Below are 19,501 nucleotides of genomic sequence, written 5' to 3' on the forward strand. Positions count from 1 at the left end.
ATTAAGATTTTTAAATAGAAGTAATTTATAAATCTGTATAACTTTCCAGCACCAGTTCATATGACAACATGTCTTTTCCTTCTGGAGTACCCCTTTTAAAGGAGTACTCCGGTGGAAAACTTTTTTTGTTTAAATGAACTGGTGCTAGAAAGTTAAACATTTGTAAATTACTTCTATAAAAATCTTAATCATTTCAGTACTTATTAGCAGCTGTATGCTACAGAGGAAATTCTATTCTTTTTTTTGAATTTCTTTTTTGTCTTGTCCACGGTGCTCTCTGCTGACATCTCTGTCCGTGTCAGGAACTGTCCAGAGTAGCATAGGTTTGCTATGGGGATTTTCTCCTGCTCTGGACAGTTCCTGATACGGGCATCAGGTGTCAGCAGAGAGCACTGTGGACGAGACAAAACAAATTTAAAAAGAAAAGAATTTTCTCTGTTGCATACAGCTGCTAATGAGTACTGGAAGGGTAAAGATTTTTTTAATAGAAGTAATTTACAAATCTGTTTTAACTTACTGGCACCAGTTGATTAAAAAAATAAAATATGTTTTCCACTGGAGTACCCCATTAAAATATCTTCCGTCTTGGTCGCCCTAGTTATTGTCTTCCTTTATCTTAACACAGACACTTTGTAAATCTCTCTCATTTGTAAGTCTGTGCCCACTTTGTCCTTTTTGCAGCACTCCAGAGTCGACACTTCTTGTCATAGGCATCACAGGAAGAGTACTTACGGCAGAGTGAACTACAGTAGTCCGACGAGTCTGTCACCACCATAGTGATTCCCACTTTGAGATTATTGCTAGATATGATCAGAGGAAGTCAGAGCAAAAATGCAACTTCTTTTGCCTGGTGTAAGAAAAGTGTAGTCTGTAGTAGCAGAAGGACTGCCCCCCGGCACAATGCTACAGCCTATGTCTGTATGCTTTCTATGGAGCTACAGGATGTTGCATATCAACAGGGTTCTGGCGCTGTATGTTGCCTATTGTTATGCAGTTGTGGTAAATTTAGGTTTAATTTACTGACCACTTTGTATGTCTCACTTCGTCAGAGGAAAAACCAAGATGTCTAGAACAGAAAAGTTGGTTACTATGAAACTGTCACTAGAGGGCAGTGTTGTATAGGATAAGAAGTCCCACAGTCAGTATTTTTGGCTACCTTAAGAAAAAAAAGGCAAAGTTAGAGAATTCCTTTTTTCAGTACCTTTTTATAGTATATATGTCTAGTCCAGCTCCCTTTGCCATAAATATTATCAAGACTGGGTTTTGTTAATGGAGCCAGGGGAATTACATTTTTATATATTAGGATCAGTATAAAGGGCCTGCGCTAACCCTGAAAGCTTCTAAGCTTCTTTAGGTCTGTATTTACTTGTTATTACACTGTTTCCCAACCGGGGTGCCTCCAGCTGTTGCAAAACTACAACTCCCAGCATGCCCGGACAGCCGTTGGCTGTCCGGGCATGCTGGGAGTTGTAGTTTTGCAACAGCTGGAGCCACACTGGTTGGGAAACACTGTATTAGTATGAGAAAAGCTTAATGTCTCCTTGTGCTGTATCTCCCATCACCGGATTATTGAAAGCATGCCTTTTATTGAAAGCATGAAACTAAAACTCCCAGCATGCTGGGAGTTGTAGTTTTGCAACAGCTGGAGCCACACTGGTTGGGAAACACTGTATTAGTATGAGAAAAGCTTAATGTCTCCTTGTGCTGTATCTCCCATCACCGGATTATTGAAAGCATGCCTTTTATTGAAAGCATGAAACTAAAACTCCCAGCATGCTGGGAGTTGTAGTTTTGCAACAGCTGGAGGCACACTGGTTGGGAAACACTGTATTAGTATGTGGAAAGCTTAATGTCTCCTTGTGCTGTGTCTCCCATCACCGGATTATTGAAAATAACCATAACTTGTATTTTGTGAATTTTGGCTCAAGCTGGATTTTCTCTTCTCAAGGAGATTTCCTGTCTGTATGTATGTGTATATATATATATATATATATGTATGTGTATATATATATATATATATATATATATATATATATAGCATCAAGTAAAGAAAAACGCTGCAACTCACCACCTTCAAGCTTTGCTTTAATTGTCATCCCAATCGTCAGTACAGGTGCAACTTGCGGTGAATCGACATCGGGGCTGGATACAGGGGAGAGAGGGTAGAGTGGACCCTGCGGGGAGGTCCCTAGACGACCAGCTAGTTTCGCATCAAATGATGCTTCTTCCGGTCTGAATCCAGCCCCGATGTCGATTCACCGCAAGTTGCACCTGTACTGACGATTGTGACGACAATTAAAGCAAAGCTTGAAGGTGGTGAGTTGCAGCGTTATTCTTTACTTGATGCTCTATACAAGTTGTCTGCTGTTCCACGCTTTGCACCCCACCTAGCTACGGGACTGTTTGAGCACCGGCCCGATAGGGTTAATTCCGAAGGATACGCTGTGCCTGGCCTGTCCTCTTTTGCTTATTCAGATATATATATTTCAATTTCTTAATTTTTTTTTTTTTTTTTGAAAAGCCAGTAAAATATCAGTCGATTTTTAAATTTTAGTAACCTTATTTTTAAGCACCATTCATAAGGCTGGTGCGGCAGAACAATTCTCCTCAGAAATTCCGTTGCAGCAGACTTCCATTGTTTTCAGTGGGATTCTGCTGCAGCATGCGCTTGGCAGAAATTCTGATTTCAGAGTCCGCACGGAAATGCATTGCTGTCTATGGAGATGGCGCATTTCTGAGCGGTACTAGCGCCGACTTGTTCTGCTGGTGTCTGCTGCTTGCAAAATGCCCGTCCGGAGATTATTCAGATCGACATTCCGAATAGGGCCGAAGGCTTTCAGACAGCTTCTTTTCATAGGAATACTTAAATGTTTGTGAATGAAAGGCTAACCATGGGAAGTTTATTCTTGGCTTTGTGTCTTTCAAGTGCTGTTTTCATCAGCCTTGTGTAGCCCTTTATTTCCTTATATAACAAATCCTTACAAACCTATCAGTCTGCACCTTTGTATATTAACACAGACAGTATATCTGGGTGGGCCTCTCTCTTTTTTTCGTTTGTACTATGAGACTTTAGACTTGAGTCATTTTGCAGTTAAAAACAGACTTTTTTTATGCTGCCATGTAATTTTTTTTTTGTAAATGGTGTTTTTCTTTAGGCTGCATGTTTTATTTATTTATTTATTTATTTTTGTAACAAATTGTGATCACACAGATTCCTATTTTAATCAAAAGGTTACCATACAGAAGAGTTTTTTTAAACAATGTAGACTAAAGGGGTACTCCGCTGCTCAGCGTCTGGAACAAACTGTTCCAAACGCTGGAGCCGGTGGCGGGAGCTTGTGACGTCATAGCCCCGCCCCCTCATGGTGTTATGACCCGCCCCCTCAACGCAAGTGTATGGCAGCCGTCACGCCCTCTTCCATAGACTTGCATTGAGGGGGCGGACGTGATGTCATGTGTGGGCGGGGCTATGACGTCACAAGCTCCCGGCTCCAGCGTTTGGAACAGTTTGTTCCAGACGCTGAGCAGCGGAGTACCCCTTTTAATCCATTCTAGTCTATCAGTGGGTTACATTATAGAGCCCTGATGAATATCTAATGATAGGAAGGTGAATGGCTACTCTAAACAAACATTACAATGCAACATAAAAAAATATTCATCTTTTAAATATTTTAGACATTTCAGCACTGACCTTGTACATAGCAGGACTGCCAGCACACATAGGGCAAGACAAGTATTTTGCCCCCTAACAGCGCAGGGCACTAGTCCAGTGGATGTCTTGTAATAGATTACAATGGAAGGCTGTGGTCTGGTGCAGTCGCCTAGAGGTCATATTGTCTGAATTTTGTAGTAAAACACTTGCTATAAAACTAAGAGTTGGGTAAGGAGAGCCGCTTCCTTTTGTCAATTTTACATTGTTTTGGCAAGCTGGCTTTATTGGCGATTCGATAGGCTATTCAAATATAGCATTTGCCTACGTGATTGTACAACGCACAACAAGAGGATAGTTGTCGGGCTGTTTAAAAAAAAAAAAAAAAAAAAAAAAAGCTTTATATATACAATTATACTTTTTTAAAATCCTGGATAACCCCTTGCTGTTATCAGATTACAGTGTCATGTATGCTTTCTCTGTGATAGTACACCTACTTGGTCCCAACATCTTTTGTTACAGTACCCTATCAGTATTTAGACATGCTTATGTTCATGTAGATGACTGTGGCTGATTCCTCCTGTAGGGGGTCTTTTGGTACCATGTGCACACTTTGGGGCTTATGTATGCGGCACAGAGATTGATTACAACACAGTCCATGGACGGGGTGAGTAAACAACTATTTTTGTCTATATCTAAATAATATTTCCACCTATGATGTCTTTGAACTGTATATGTCACACTGAAGCAATAGTAAATGTTATTTTAAGACTTTTTTGGAATACACAATTTTTACCAGAATTCTGGTGCATTTGAAATAATAAATCTGGGCAATGTGCTCCACAGCTAAAGATAAATCTCACATGAAACAACCTTTTTTCCAGGACTAGTCATAGCAGATTAGCTATGTTCTGTTAATATCACTTTAGCATGAAATATCCCAGCGCTTCAAAGCTTTAATGTAACAAATGTTTCCCAATGTTCTGGCAATAATTATTGTGTATGGTTCATGACAAACACTTAGGACTGAAAGCTGCACAGTATAGAAGGTTTTATCCATGCAAACAGTAAAAAAGACTATTATAACCTCATAAAGAATCATGAGCCCAATACAATTTATAGCTATATATTTGGACATTAAAAAGGAGATTCCCTGCACACCATCAGACATGGCAATGTACTGTACTTTACATGTCACAGAGACATTTCAGAAAGAACAGGGAGAAGCCCTTCACTGTCTGCTCACAGTGATCTCTGTTCTGTGCCCCCACAGATTTAGAATGGAGAGCCAGTAATGGAGCGCTTCTACTAAGTGGTGCGGGTCTCGGCACGGAGACCTCAAATGAGCAAAAATGTTGACATGTCACTATGATGGGGACCCTTCAATATAAAGACATAGGTCTCCATTCTTCAGTAATTTAGGATTATGAGTTTTAGACACTTTTCTGCCAAGTTCAATAAAGGGATATGGGGGTGTGCATGTGGCTAAGGGTTAAAGGGAGCTTGTCCTAAAGGTTAAAGGCAGCTTGTCCTAAATGTGGCAAAAATGCTACAACATTTTAGCATGATTCTAGTTTGATGTAAGCCAACTAATGCGTGGTCTAAACTTAGACTAGACAGTCTACAGGTATACTAGATTTATCAATCTGCCTAATAGATTAATCCTAGTGCATTTGAAGACTGTTAGGGCTGTGACTAATGATTACTTTCATAATCAATTAGTTGGCCAATTAATGTTTTGATCGACTAATCGGATGAAAAAACCATAGTGGAGAAGATAATTTGTGATTTTGATTAGGGAGGGAAGTAATGAGGGGAGCGGATCGGACTGAGGGTCTTCTGTGTGTTTTGAGGTAAGGGATGGATTGTGTGGTTAGAAATAATTTGTGGGGTCGGCTAGATGCTGAGGTTTGTGGAGGCTGAGAGGATTAGCTTTTAATTATATCTAGATTCACATAATAATTCTGTTAAATATACCTGTGGCCAGATAGAAGGGGCAGCACATTCCCTGGTTGTCCATCCTACATTAAGTGAAGAGGGGGTCAGCACACGTAATCTTCCACTTCCTGCATCTTCTCTCTGAAATTATTGCGAGTCTGGCTTTAAGCACAGAGCCTGACAACCGGGGACTCCCGATAGCTGCAGGAAGCAGATGATGATGTGTGCTGGGCCCCCTCTTCACTAAGGCTGCCGAGGACCACAGTTGCACATACACATAGTGATAATTGCTAAGTATATGTGATATTAAGAAATTTGCTCAACCACCCGATTTAATCGGTTATGAAAATAGCTGACACCTATTTTCAAAATCGATTAGTTGCCGATTAATTGTTTCTGTCCTAATCAAAATTTTCAATGTATTAGAATTAGACTGAATTAGTTTTAGTAAATCTGAGCCTCTGATGCCATCAGCTAATGTAATATCTAGAATCTTTGTAATCGATCTTTATTACCTTCATTAAGTCACGACAATTATCTATGTAAAATTACCTGCTGCATATAAAATTATATTGCCGTGCATAGTCTTGTCGGACCTTGGCTATGTTCACATGGCAGAATGTCCTGCAGAATTCCGCATGAATCTTCCATATGGACATTCTGCGGCAGAGTCCTATTGATTTCAATGGGATTCTGCTGCTCTGTTTACACGGCAACATTTCTGCCACAGAGATCCTGAGTTCGGCGTCCTCAAAAACATGTTCCATGTTTTTGAAGATTCTGCAAGTAAATACATTGCTGTCTCTAAGACGGAGCATTTATGATCAGTCCTATCGCCAGCATGTTCTGCCAGTGCCCCACTGTCTGTGGAATGTCCGCACGGAAATTTTCCACCATGAGAACATAGCCTTGCTGTCTCAGTACTACCTCAGTACCTGCAGGCTTCACACTGGCATATCCAGTAGAGGTTTTGATTATAGGTAATCATAGATACCAGGTATTTATCACTATATGGTAGAAATGTCCTAATGGGATCCACCACAATCCATTTCCTGCTTGATGATGGTTTACCGGTAGCAGAGGATTTTCTATGTAGCGGTGAAAGTAACAAACTAAATTATGTAAATGTAAATATACTTTACATTTTCTTGATCTATTATCAGTTGGGGTGACTTATCAAAACTTGAATCAGTTATTCAATCAGATTGTAGGTTTCATTTTCCAAAGTCCCTTTTAGAAAAAGAAAGCTGCAGTCTGATTAGTTCCTATGGACAACTGCTCCACAAAGTTTGATAAATCCCCCAATGTTAATGAAAATGGAGTTGATTTTTTTTAAAATTTATTTATTATTTTATTTTTTTGCACAATTTAGTTCCTTAGTTTTTTTTTTTTTTTTAATCTGCCTTTCTGCCAGGTAAAGCAACTCGAATGAACCAGAAGTGGAGAGGGCCAGACGAGAACATCAGGGCCAATTTACGCCAGTACGGGTTAGAGAAGCACTATCTTGATATCCTTGTGTCTGATGCGTCAAAGCCCATCTGGAGAAAAGGGCCATTGTTTGATGCAATCATTACAGACCGTAAGTTACCAAGATATAGGGGAGGTGGTGACTGCTCATACACATAACATTTGGTCCAGGCAGATTTGGGGTCTGCTGTTAAACAGAAAGTTAAATTATAAATGTTGTATTTTTATGTTTTTAACATGCTCCAAATGCAAGTGCCACAGGTCTGAGGGTACACAGCAGATCATCAGTGTTGCGTTACACGTCATCGCACTTTTCTAAAACCCCAAAAGGGTAGCTTGTGTGAAGCTACCCTTTTAGATATAGAAAATAGATGGAACATGCATAACAAGGTGAAGAATTTATATTAAAAACTGTACATTAAAGTCCCTGGAATGCACCGTGAGACAAGGCCCATGCACTTAAAGGGGTGCACCCTTTAACATTATTTATATATTTATATATATAATTTTTATTTATTTTATTAAACACATCTGTTTAACTATTATCCCAGAAAGTTAAACAGATGTGTAAATGACTTCTATTTAAAAATCTAAATCCTTCCAGTACTTACCAGCTGCTGTATACTACAGAGGAAGTTGTATTTTTTTTCTGGAGTTCTTTTCAGTATGACCACAGTGCTCTCTGCTGACACCTCTGTCCATGTCAGTAACTGTTAAGAGCACAAGCAAATCTCCATAGCAAACCTCTCCTGCTCCGGGCAGTTCCTGACATGGACAGAGGTGTCAGCAGAGAGAAGAACTCCAGAAAGAGAAACAACTTCCTCTGTAGTATACAGCAGCTGATAAGTACTGGAAGGATTAAGATTTTTAAATAGAAGTAATTTGCAAATCTGTTTAACTTTCTGGCACCAGTTGATTTGAAAAATATATATATGTTTTCCACCAGAGTACCCCTTTAAAAATAAATAAAAATGCTGTATTGCAGTACACGAAAGAAGTGTTGCTGTACTATATTATTATTTTTCAATAAGAAAAGAATGCTCTTTGGTATGAACTACATGGTGCGCACACAACATATAGGAACTCTCTTATAAATATTATCACACAGTCAATAAACACACACATATATATATATATATATATATATATATATATATATACACATACATACATACATATATATATATATATATATATATATATATATATATATATATATATACACACACACTACACAAGTGCACATTGCAGTTGAATAGTTTTTAGCCACCAAACTAATTTTGTGTGCTTTTAGGGTACGTTCACACTAGCGGACCCACAGCGTATTTTACGCTGCGGATCCACCGTTGAAGGATACCTGCATGGTGGCTTTACATGTGCCTGCTTGGAGTGGTAAAATGCCACTATGTGCAGACACACTGTAATATGTGAATCGCAGCGCGCATGCGCAGTATACTCGCACATTGCAAGTGCTCTCTGCCTAGCTCATAGAGCACGGGGAGCGGCCACGATGTGTGCGAGTATACCACGCATGCGTGGCGACTCGAACATGGCTTCAGTGTGTCTGCTTGTATCGGCGTATTGCCACTCCTCCGAGCGGGCACACGTAAAGCCCCCATGCAGCGGTCCTTCAGTGGCGGATCTGCAGCGTATCATACGCTGTGGGTCCGCTCGTGTGAACGTACACTTAAGCAAGGTTGGTTTGTAAGGATAAAACCACACAAGCCACAGAGGATGAATACAAAACCAAGCCTTTTAATCCTGTAGATTATCGAAATCGAAGATGCAAATCTATCTATTATAGGTTTTATACTATTTACATACATTATGAACCTAATGTCTTTATATGAAGTCACCTGCTGGCTTACCATTCAGATTGTATTCCTTCATCATAACTGCTTGCTTTCCTTTTCCACCATATCCTATACATTGTCGAATTAATAAATGAAGTTTTTCTACAAGTTTAGATAAACGTACAACTTCTGTTAAAACTGTGCAGTGTCCCGTTTGCTTTCAATAAAGTGTCCAGAGCTTACCTGGTCGTGATCTTCTGACTGGCTGTAGGATTGGTGACATACCTTGATCTCACACCACAGCTTGTCAGGGATGACGTCAATAAGAGGCACATGTGAGCCGATTCCTGGCTCTAAGGCCACATTCAATGGGATTCTGCTGTCCCATTCACACATCAGAATTTCTGCTGCAGAAATACCATTGAAGTGTATTGGCTATAAATTCATGCAGAATTCAGTGCAGAAATTCTGCCGTGTGAAACCGGCCTAAGGGTGTTAGGTTAGCAGATATTATTTTTTTTATTCACAGCAAAAGGTGTCACAGTTAAGCACCTAACCCTCTTGTAAAGCAAAGCTGCACAGATAAGTCCTGTGCACACCTGTACTGAGCCAAGTCTTTAGTGGGTGACGTATTTGTCTTGTGAAATCCCATATATTAAATGGTGCTGGGGGAGATATAATAAGGATAGAAGTCTACATCACAGCTGGAGCTGTTTACTGTTGTTAATTCTAGTTGAGGGCTGTTTGCTGGCCTAGCCCTGACCTTGTCTTCACATGCTGACAGAGAATCAAAGCCATTACATGCATTCTAACAATGGAAGAAAAGGAAGTCAGGGTCTGACTGAGACCAATGTTTTGCTGTATTTTTTTATTTTTTGGCTTACTGATGTTTTATTTCTCCATCTTCAGCCCCATATGGCATTCGGGAGTCGACTAGAAAGACTGGCACACAGAAAGAAATGATAAAGACAGACCAATTGTAAGTTGTGTATCTATGCACTTGTCTGCGGTCGCTTGCTGTGTTAGGATGTTTTTACATGATGCCAGGCAGGAATTCAAGAACGCTTAGTAGTTTTCTTCCATTGTGATCTACACCTGGTTTTAGCTTCAACACCACATCGTAAAACCTGAACATGTAAGAGCACCCTTAGTGTGATGGACATAGTAGTATGTGTAATAAAGGGAAAGGAAACTAGCAGGGACACTTATGTCTAAAAATGGATACATGAGTGTGCATTTACCCATAATATTTGGAAACCTCACCACTTTAATGTTACATCAAAGGAGAAAAACAGCCATGATCACACTTCTACATCTTGCTCAAAGATCCTGTGCGTCTCAGCATACATTTATGGACCCATAGGGGGAACGGCCCAGTGGCACAGCATCCCCAATTCTGCCCGACCACTTGAATGTGTTTGCCATTTGTTAAAGTGAGAGAGTTTAAGATGATAAGGTTATGTATCTCTGAGAGGTCCTCTTTTGCCAAGATAATAAAAATAGTGTTCCATCACTTTCTAGATGGATCGACATGGCTGTCAGTACAGTTCTTTTTAGGCAATTGGCCCAGCTTCCTCAGACCTCCTAGAACAAGTCTGTGTAGTTATGCTTTTGCTACATCCCCGATCCTGTGCCTTTGCTTGAACAAACGTGCTCTCTAGGAATACTGGAAATCAGTCTTTTAGGTGTTGTAATGTAGAATCTATTAATTTTATATGACAGTGATAAAACCCCTTAAAATTATACGTTGTGTTTTACTTGTGAGTTTACTTGAAACTTCTATAAAGTAAAATACTTCACTTCAGCTATATATGATATATAGGGAGACCTGATGCATGCCTGTCTGATGCAAAAATTTGTACCTTTTTCATTTTTACCCCAACTTCAAGAGTGAGGCTGAAGTGTAAATTATTTGGGAAATCTAGGGCAGCTCATATGTGCTTTGTAGATTTCAGTCCCCATTTATGGAAACCATTTCCATTAGAAAGAAGTGTCTACAATCCAAAAGAAATGCCAGCACTAGAGTCCCATTGTTCCGCATGGGACCAAGAAGAGTAGCTGCCCTAAATCATAAATAGTAGAAGGAGGAGATCATAGCGTAGCCAGGGATTCGCAGACATGTTTCATGGCTTTTATTTAATTCACCTTCTTATTACAGTGCAGCATTTCAACAAAGAAGCCGTCTTTAAAAATACAGAGCTAGTGAATTGAATAAAAGCAGTAAAACATTCATGTGAACTGACTACTCTGTGATCTGCTTCTTCTACTATGCGTTAGATAGAAGCAGGTTGATGGGTGAACAGCTGTCAGACACAGCCATACACAGTTTATTATTTATTGGATATTACAGTTGTTCAAACTGTATCAAAGACACCAGGTGAAGGACAAAAAATTATTCTGGGAACGTTTCAAATATTTTTTTTTTCCCAGAAGACAGACTACCATTGGTCAGCTCAAATGATCATGCGTCATTAGATGGTTAGTTGTCACCCAACAAACCATTGTCCATTTTCATTAACTTTAATCCAATGTGCATGGGCACCCTCCATGCACTTTTCATTACTAATCCCCGTTTTTAGTTTTCTGGTTTGAATTTACTTTGTCCTGAATAATGTTTCAATAAATTATTGTATTATGGCAATTTGGTTTGAAATATGCAGAATTTACCATTTTTCTTCTCCTTTCAGTCCAGAAAATCATGTGCCTGTGCAGCTGACCTATCACTTAAGTGATATATTCTTGGACCTGTTGAACTTCGCAGCGGAGTTCCTTGTAGTAGGAGGGAGGTTGGTCTACTGGTTACCTGTGTACAGGCCTGAGTAAGTGTTTAAACATTCTCTTGTGATACATCCTTATGTGCAGTCTTTCAAAGGTTACTTACGGATAATACATCTTCCATTTTGTGTATGCATTTTACTGTTACTTGCTGCAAATATAAACATGTTAACATTTCGAATTTTAGCTAAATTTGCCGCAAAAATAAATGGCAAAATTGATAATAGGCTTTTTGGAGTGGATTATGCCAAAACAACGAACATGTCAATTCTTTCAATTCCTCGCAGAAATTTCCTTGTGGAAATTGTGTGTGGAGTCTCTGTAGTGTGAACAAGCCCTTATTTTATATGAGCAGGAGTGCTTCCATAATGTGGACCATATAGCAACTGGTTTGGTGCTTATTCCAGTCTTGGCATGGTCCTTTTAGCAGACATTTTCCCCCATGGGCATATTTACTAAAAAACTGTATTTTCAAACCTGCCTTTGGCTAAAGCCTGTGGAGTTAGTTGCCACAGGGTCACATGATTCTTAAAGGGGTACTCCGCTCTAAACATCTCATACCCTATCCAAAGAATAGGGGATAAGATATTAGATCGTGGAGATTCTGTTGCTGGGGACCCCCGTGATCTAACATCTTATCCCCTATCCTTTGCTTAGGGGATAAGATTTTTTTCAGCGGAGTACCCCTTTAAACAATTGGTGGCTGTCTATGCGCCACAGTTTAAGATCTAAACCCCACCCACTTTTACCAAAAGTGGCAAGTAGAGATGAGCGACGTTACAGTGATTCGATTTGTCACGAACTTCTCGGCTCGGCAGTTGCTGACTTTAGCCTGCGTACATTAGTTCAGCTTTCAGGTGCTCCGGTGGGCTGGAGACTTTCTCCTAGGACTGTATCCACCTTTTCCAGCCCACAGGAGCACTTGAAAGCTGAACTAATTTATGCAGGCTAAAGTTAGCAACTGCCGAGCCGCGAGGTTCGTGACGAATCGAATTACTGTAACTTGCTCATCTCTAGTGGCAAGTATGGCACAAACACACTAAAATTTCACAAATGTCAATGCAGATGCAGCTTGTGCAAAAATGTGCAACTTACATATTCTGGCATACAGAGTATAATACATTCCCTCCATAGTTCTTTGTATTGAGAAAGCCCATTTGTGTTTCATGCTGCCCGTAGTTAGCGCAGAACGAATCTGCTAACATGATGCATATGCTGACAAAGCGTGTCCTTTGATCTGTTTTATACATATTCCTTTAAAAGAAATACATTTGTTAGCTGTAAATGTCATAGAAAAGGGATCCTTTCTGCATCAGCCTTTTTTTTATTTATTTTTTGCTTATTCTTTTTGTAAGCTTTAGTCCCATTTTGTAAATTTTCATTCCATCCAGACAAAGCTTATTACTGTATTTGTGGAGAATATTGTAGAAAGCAGTGGTGAGTGACAGGCGGTGTTGTAATGAGAAGCAATAACCATTTCTGTGTGACAGATAACATCAAGCTTAAAAGAACATTATTTGTGTAATCTCACATTGACATCATTGTTGTGTCTGAATTGTTAACATTCTTCTAGTTGTAACCCTTGTGCAGTGTGTGCGGCCACAACTACTGAGCTCTCGCACACACAGTCATCATGTTGTGCGCCGTGCCTTGTGGTTTATGTTTTGTCTACAGCAAGGAAAGTTTTACATAGCCACTGTTCTGCCAGTAGTACAGTAGAGCAACTTGTTAAACCTTTACTAATCTGTATATACTGCAAACATCGGGAAGGACAACCACACCCAGTTCAGGAGTAACATGATTTAAAGAGGAAATGCTGTTGTGATGCTGATCTTGTATGTCATAGGTACATGTGAGGAGATTCATCTTTAGTCCTTGGAAACTTTACTGACATCACCGAAGAAAGAGGATTCTTTGCCCTATTCTGCATACAAACATTTAATGTGTATGGCCTACGGACTCCCTGAAAGCAAGCATTGGGAGAGAAAATAGTCAGGAATATCCTATTGGATATAAGCATGTCTGATCCGTTTTTTGCTCAGAGACTAGCGGAGGCTTTCTCCCCTCTCGCTGCCTTACGAGAAACCTACACACTCCAAGCATCCTATAAGTCAAAAGAAAGCTCAGTCGACACTGCTACACCTATCACAGTCTCTCACTCCTTTCTGGATCGACCCTCGATGTGATGGTAACAACAAAATATAAGCTTGACTTATACCGGTGTTCAGTGAGCAGAAACAAGTACAGTGACCCCCCCGACCTACGATGGCCCCAACATACGATCATTTCAACATGCGATGGTCTCTCAGAGGCATCGCATGTTGAAGGCAGCATCAACATACGATGCTTTTGTATGTCGGGGCCATCGCATAAACAGCTATCCGACAGTGCAGACTGCTTCAGCAGCCACCGGATAGCCGTTTACGGTGCCCCGTGTGGTCCGCTGACGATCACTTACCTGTCCTCGGGGCTCCAGCGCGTCCTCTTCGGGATCCCCTGCATCGTCGGCGCTCTCCATCATTGTCATCACGTTGCTGCGCACGCCGTCCTGTCATCCAATAGGAGCGGCGTGCGTAACGATGTGATGGCGGCGACGGAGAGCGAAGATGCCGGGGAAGCAGAGGCCTTGCCAGAGCGTCGGGGACACCCCGGGGACGCGGCGACAGCGATGGAGTGCAACATCCAGGGCAGCGGTGACGGTCCGGAGCGGCGGGGACACGCGAGTATAACCTCCAATACCAGTGGTCTTCAACCTGCGGACCTCCAGATGTTGCAAAACTACAACTCCCAGCATGCCCGGACAGCCGTTGGCTGTCCGGGCATGCTGGGTGTTGTAGTTTTACAACATCTGGAGGTCCGCAGGTTGTAGACCACTGTCCTATACTTTACATTGCACAGATCCCTCAACATACAATGGTTTCAACAAACGATGGTTCATTTGGAACGGATTACCATCGTATGTTGAGGGAACGGAAGAAGCGGCTTGTAGCCACAAAACGAACGCTCGTCGTCCCATTTCACTCCTACCCCCTCCCGACATGTGAAGCTACCTCTCGTGGAATAAACGTAAGAAGCATGACCAGCGAGTGCCCCGAGTCATTTTCTTTCTTGTACTACCATCACTCCAAGCATCGATTGTTTGAGGGGATCAGCAGAGATGGCTGTTGGCTAAATGAGTGTTTGACCAGCAGATATCCGAAATGTCGGGCCAGTTTAAAAAATACCTAGGTAGATTTTGTAACAGCTTGGCAGATGGGAACAACTGAAAGAACTACACGTTATTTATTATTGTATTATCATTTGCTGTTGTTTTTTTCTTTTAGGTGCAATTTACTCTTTATATGTTTGCATTTTGAAGGATGAGAACAGCGGGGGTTGCACTCTTAGCACAGGACTTTTTTCAGTGTTGAAAACAACTGTTGTAGTCATGTCAACACCAGGTTTCCTTTTTATCTTATGCCTTTGATCACCTTAGATGTCCTATTATTAGTTTACATCCTGAAGGGTAAACATAAACAAACGTTGACACATACACATGCTTTTCTTCTAAAAAAAAAACAAATAAAAATGAAATGCATAGATCTTCCTGTGTTAAATAGTGCGGAAAGTAGAGTTATGAGCAAACATCCAATGGTTTACATATAAACTTTTTCCATGGCTGACCTATAAAAAGCCAAAAGTTTTATTACATTTTTTTTTTTTTTTTTTTTTTTTTTTTGAGTGAAACCTCAACCATAAGCTGATCCTGTAAAGGGCACAAAAACAGAAGATCACATTGGTGGACTTTGTCAGTACTCATGAGTTCCCCATCTATTACTCTATTCCATAGTACCCTGCTGAGAATGTTGTCCATTCTTTCCAATAACTGAAGTCCTGAAGTTTTATGGCACCACAAATTCTGTAGTTTTATGGTGTTCCAAAACATCTTTCTTTTGGAAACCAGTTTGGTATGAACTCTCACATGCTTACTCATGATACATAATTTTAACGCCCATTGAAGGCTATCACTGACATGGGTAAATTTTACTTTTTAGAAGATTTAATGATAAAAAAAATCTGATTTCTAAAGCAGAGCAAGCATTTTATTGGCTCGTAGTAAGACCTTATGAAAAAAGGCCCCGAAAACCCCTAAAACTACCTTACATCATTACCAGTCTGGGGAATAGCTATCACTCTTGGCAGAGTGGTGTGGTGCTGGTTCCTCTTCCTACTCCTGGTGCAGCAACATAGAGGTCTGATTGCATTGCTGCCTGCTTCCACAGTATGCCACTGCCTGTGACTTCCAGGGCCTCCTACTTCCTGGGGTGTCCTCCTTCTGTTAATTGGTCCTCTAAAGCTCTTCAGGCGTTATCATGCAGTGGTGTGCAGCCTTTGACCCTGGCCCTGTGCTCCTCATCCCCTACTGCTGCAGGCAGTTTATGACAACTCCATCTGTGCCTATATTGTCCAACTGGAATTTACCATCTCTACGCATTTGAAAGCTTTGTGCGCTATGCAGCTCCATATTGAAGATCTTGACATCCAGGGTCAGTAGACTTTAGAGGCTATTTTTAAATTAATCCTGGGGAAGCCACAGTTGGATGACTTGGACAGAGCCTTGAAACTGAATAGTGCCTTTGTGGCTCCAAGAGATGTTATTTGCTGTGTGCATAATTTTGTCCTTTCCAGATCTCTTCTGGCTTACACTTGCACTTGAGAAGCAATGCCATCTTCATCCTCACCTAACCATCCTGACGGACCACCATGCCATGTATGGATCTTTCCGTTGGCTAGGCAATCTGCCACAGTACACTCAGTCTCAGATCTTTCCCAATTATGTGCCTCCTTGGGTATTTAGCTTCTGCAAGTCCTGATTGATGTCTTGCCCAGCTGCCACCAACCCTGCTGCTGGTGTGGCAACCTTCTTCCCCCCAAAAAAAGCAGGCAAAGATCACAGGACTCTTCCTCAGGACTGAGGGGTTCCCGCAGGCACTCGTCCTGAGCACCTAATTGTTGGACTGTTGCTCACTATGCTCGCCATATGTTTCTAATTGTTAAAGGGGTACTTCGGTGGAAACCTTTTTTTATTTTTTAATTTTATTTTTTTAATTTTTTAAGCATACCCCCCGACAGATCCAAAAAAAAAGTAAAAAAAATAAAAATATATATATATATATTTTATATATATAAATATATATATATATATCACTCAGTACCTAATCCTGACCATATGCATCAAATTTTTCTGTGTCTAGCATCTTTTATTTCTTTTTTTACTAGCTGAGTACCCAGCGTTGCCCGTTTTTTCCTTCTTAATCCTTGTTGGGGAGGAAAATAAACAAAGGAGGAAGTTTTTGACTTCATATACCGTCCTCATATATTGTTGTCATATCCCAACCCCATATCCCGTCCTAATATCCTGACCTCCTATCCCGTCATCACATCTCGACCTCATAGCCCATCCTCACATCCCGTCCTCCTATCCTGACCTCCTATCCCATCCTCCTGTCTCGACCTCCTATCCCGTCCTCCTGTCTCGTCCTCAAATCTCGACCTCCTATCCTGACCTCCTATCCTGACCTCCTATCCTGACCTCCTATCCTGGCCTCCTATCCCGTCCTCCTATCTCGTCCTCCTATCACGACCTCCTATCCTGACCTCCTATTCCGTCCTTCTATCTCAACCTCCTATCCCGTCTTCCTATCCCGTCTTCCTATCCCGACCTTCTATCCCGACCTCCTATCTCGACCTCCTATCCTGTCCTCCTGTCTCGACCTCGTATCCCCACCTCCTATCCCCACCTTCTATCCTGACCTCCTATCCCGTCCTATCCCGTCCTCCTATCTCGACCTCCTATCTCGACCTCCTATCTCGTCCTCCTATCCCGTCCTCCCATCCAGTCCTCCCATCGCGTCCTCCTATCCCCGTCCTCCTATCCCCGTCCTCCTATCCCCGTCCTCCTATCCCCGTCCTCCTATCCCCGTCCTCCTATCCCCGTCCTCCTATCCCCGTCCTCCTATCCCCGTCCTCCTATCCCAGTCCTCCTATCCCAGTCCTCCTATCCCAGTCCTCCTATCCCAGTCCTCCTATCCCAGTCCTCCTATCCCAGTCCTCCTATCCCTGTCCTCCTATCCCTGTCCTCCTATCCCCGTCCTCCTATCCCCGTCCTCCTATCCCCGTCCTCCTATCCCCGTCCTCCTATCCCCGTCCTCCTATCCCCGTCCTCCTATCCCCGTCCTCCTATCCCCGTCCTCCTATCCCCGTCCTCCTATCCCCGTCCTCCTATCCCCGTCCTCCTATCCCCGTCCTCCTATCCCAACCCGTAATATGTGCACCAGGTATTGAAATATGTCCAGCGATACGGAAGTTATGTGGGAACATACATTTCCTATTGATTTGCGTGGGAGTTAAAACAAAAACCCCGACCCTCACAAATGGGGGTAATGAAGGGTTAAATGAACTATCCTATATTTTAAGTGGACATATAAATAACGTGACAAAGTATTATCAAAATATTTCCAGCCGTTTGGAAGTTATGCAGTAACATATATTTCCCATTGACTTGTATGGGACTTGTAAGGGTTAAATCACCTATCCTATGTTTGTTGTTGACATATTAGTAATGTGTGCCAAGATTCATGTTAATATCTTTAGCCGTTTGGACGTGATGCTGGAACATACACACATACATACACACACATTGAGATATATATATATATATATATATATATATATATATTACACTTTTAATTTACATCACTAGTCTGAATTCCTCTTAAAGGGAGGGGGCGTGGCCTCACTGTGCAGGTCTCCGCCCCCTCCCTAAGTATACTGTCTGCTCACATCTTCCCTAGCATTAGCTAACTACAACTCTCAGCTTGTCCTCACTGACAGTAGCGGGACACAAGCTGACAGTGGGAGGATTTTTCCTCCAGCTGTGAGCCCTGCGCTCACAGCTGTCAATCAAGGAAGTGTGTCCATGACGCATGGACACAGCAGGACTAGTATGTGTCCAAGCAGGCAAGGGGGAGCAGTTGTTTGACTGGCTTTTTCAGTATGAAATACTAAAAATTTTCTTATGAAAGCTATGGCAAAACCTATTGGTTCTGCATGCTTTACAACATATCAAAAGTTTTTGTATCTGACAGTGCCCATTTAATCAACTGATGCCATAAAGTTAAACAGGTTTGTAAATTACTTCTATTAAAAAATCTTAATCCTTCCAGTAGTTATTACCGGCTATATACTACAGAGGAAATTATTTTCTTTTGGGATTTCTTTTCTATCATGACCACAGTGCTCTCTGCTGACACCTCTGTCCATGTCAGGAACTGTCCAGAGCAGGAGAAAATCCCCATAGCAAACATATGCTTCTCTGGACAGTTCCTATAATGGACAGCAGAGGTCAGCAGAGAGCACTATGGTCGTGACAGTAAAGAAATCCCGAAAGAAAATAATTTCCTCTGTAGTATACAGCCGCTAATAAGTACTGGAAGGATTAAGAATTTTTAATAGAAGTAATTTACAAATCTGGTTAACTTTCTGGCACCAGTTGATTTAAAATAAATAAATAAATAATTTCCCACCGGAGTCCCCCTTTAACCTATCTTTCCCCTCCTTTTACTAGGGCCTGATAACTTTGTAGTGCTTTTGTTACATCACTGTTTGAAACTGCTCGTCTTACTATTGTTTACAATTTTTCAACTAGCCTTGGTCTTGTTCAATTTCATCATGGGGTATTTTTTTTCTGGTTCCTAGGTTGGGTCAGTAATGCCTTCTGTTACCTTCTTTTGTGTATGCCCCTTCCCAGGCTTTGGTAGCTTGGGTTTTTTGACCTTGGCCACACCTGGCTGGCTATTCCAAACTTGTGAAATCTTATTGTGCAACTTATCTCCACCAT

At 41.3% G+C, this 19,501-nt stretch overlaps 1 protein-coding gene across 2 annotated transcripts in view; it reads left to right on the forward strand.

The window, feature by feature from the left end:
- Nucleotides 1-19,501, forward strand: part of TRMT11 (tRNA methyltransferase 11 homolog) — a 72,188-nt gene that overhangs the window by 32,383 nt on the left and 20,304 nt on the right. For both annotated transcript variants that reach the window (XM_056566482.1, XM_056566483.1), the window contains 4 exons: nt 4,236-4,316; nt 7,002-7,166; nt 9,757-9,826; nt 11,535-11,666. In XM_056566482.1, the coding sequence (XP_056422457.1) occupies nt 4,236-4,316; nt 7,002-7,166; nt 9,757-9,826; nt 11,535-11,666 (448 nt within the window). The remainder of the gene's footprint in view (nt 1-4,235; nt 4,317-7,001; nt 7,167-9,756; nt 9,827-11,534; nt 11,667-19,501) is intronic.

This window comes from Hyla sarda, chromosome 3 (assembly GCF_029499605.1).
Source record: "Hyla sarda isolate aHylSar1 chromosome 3, aHylSar1.hap1, whole genome shotgun sequence".
In the NCBI taxonomy this organism is placed as follows: domain Eukaryota; kingdom Metazoa; phylum Chordata; class Amphibia; order Anura; family Hylidae; genus Hyla; species Hyla sarda.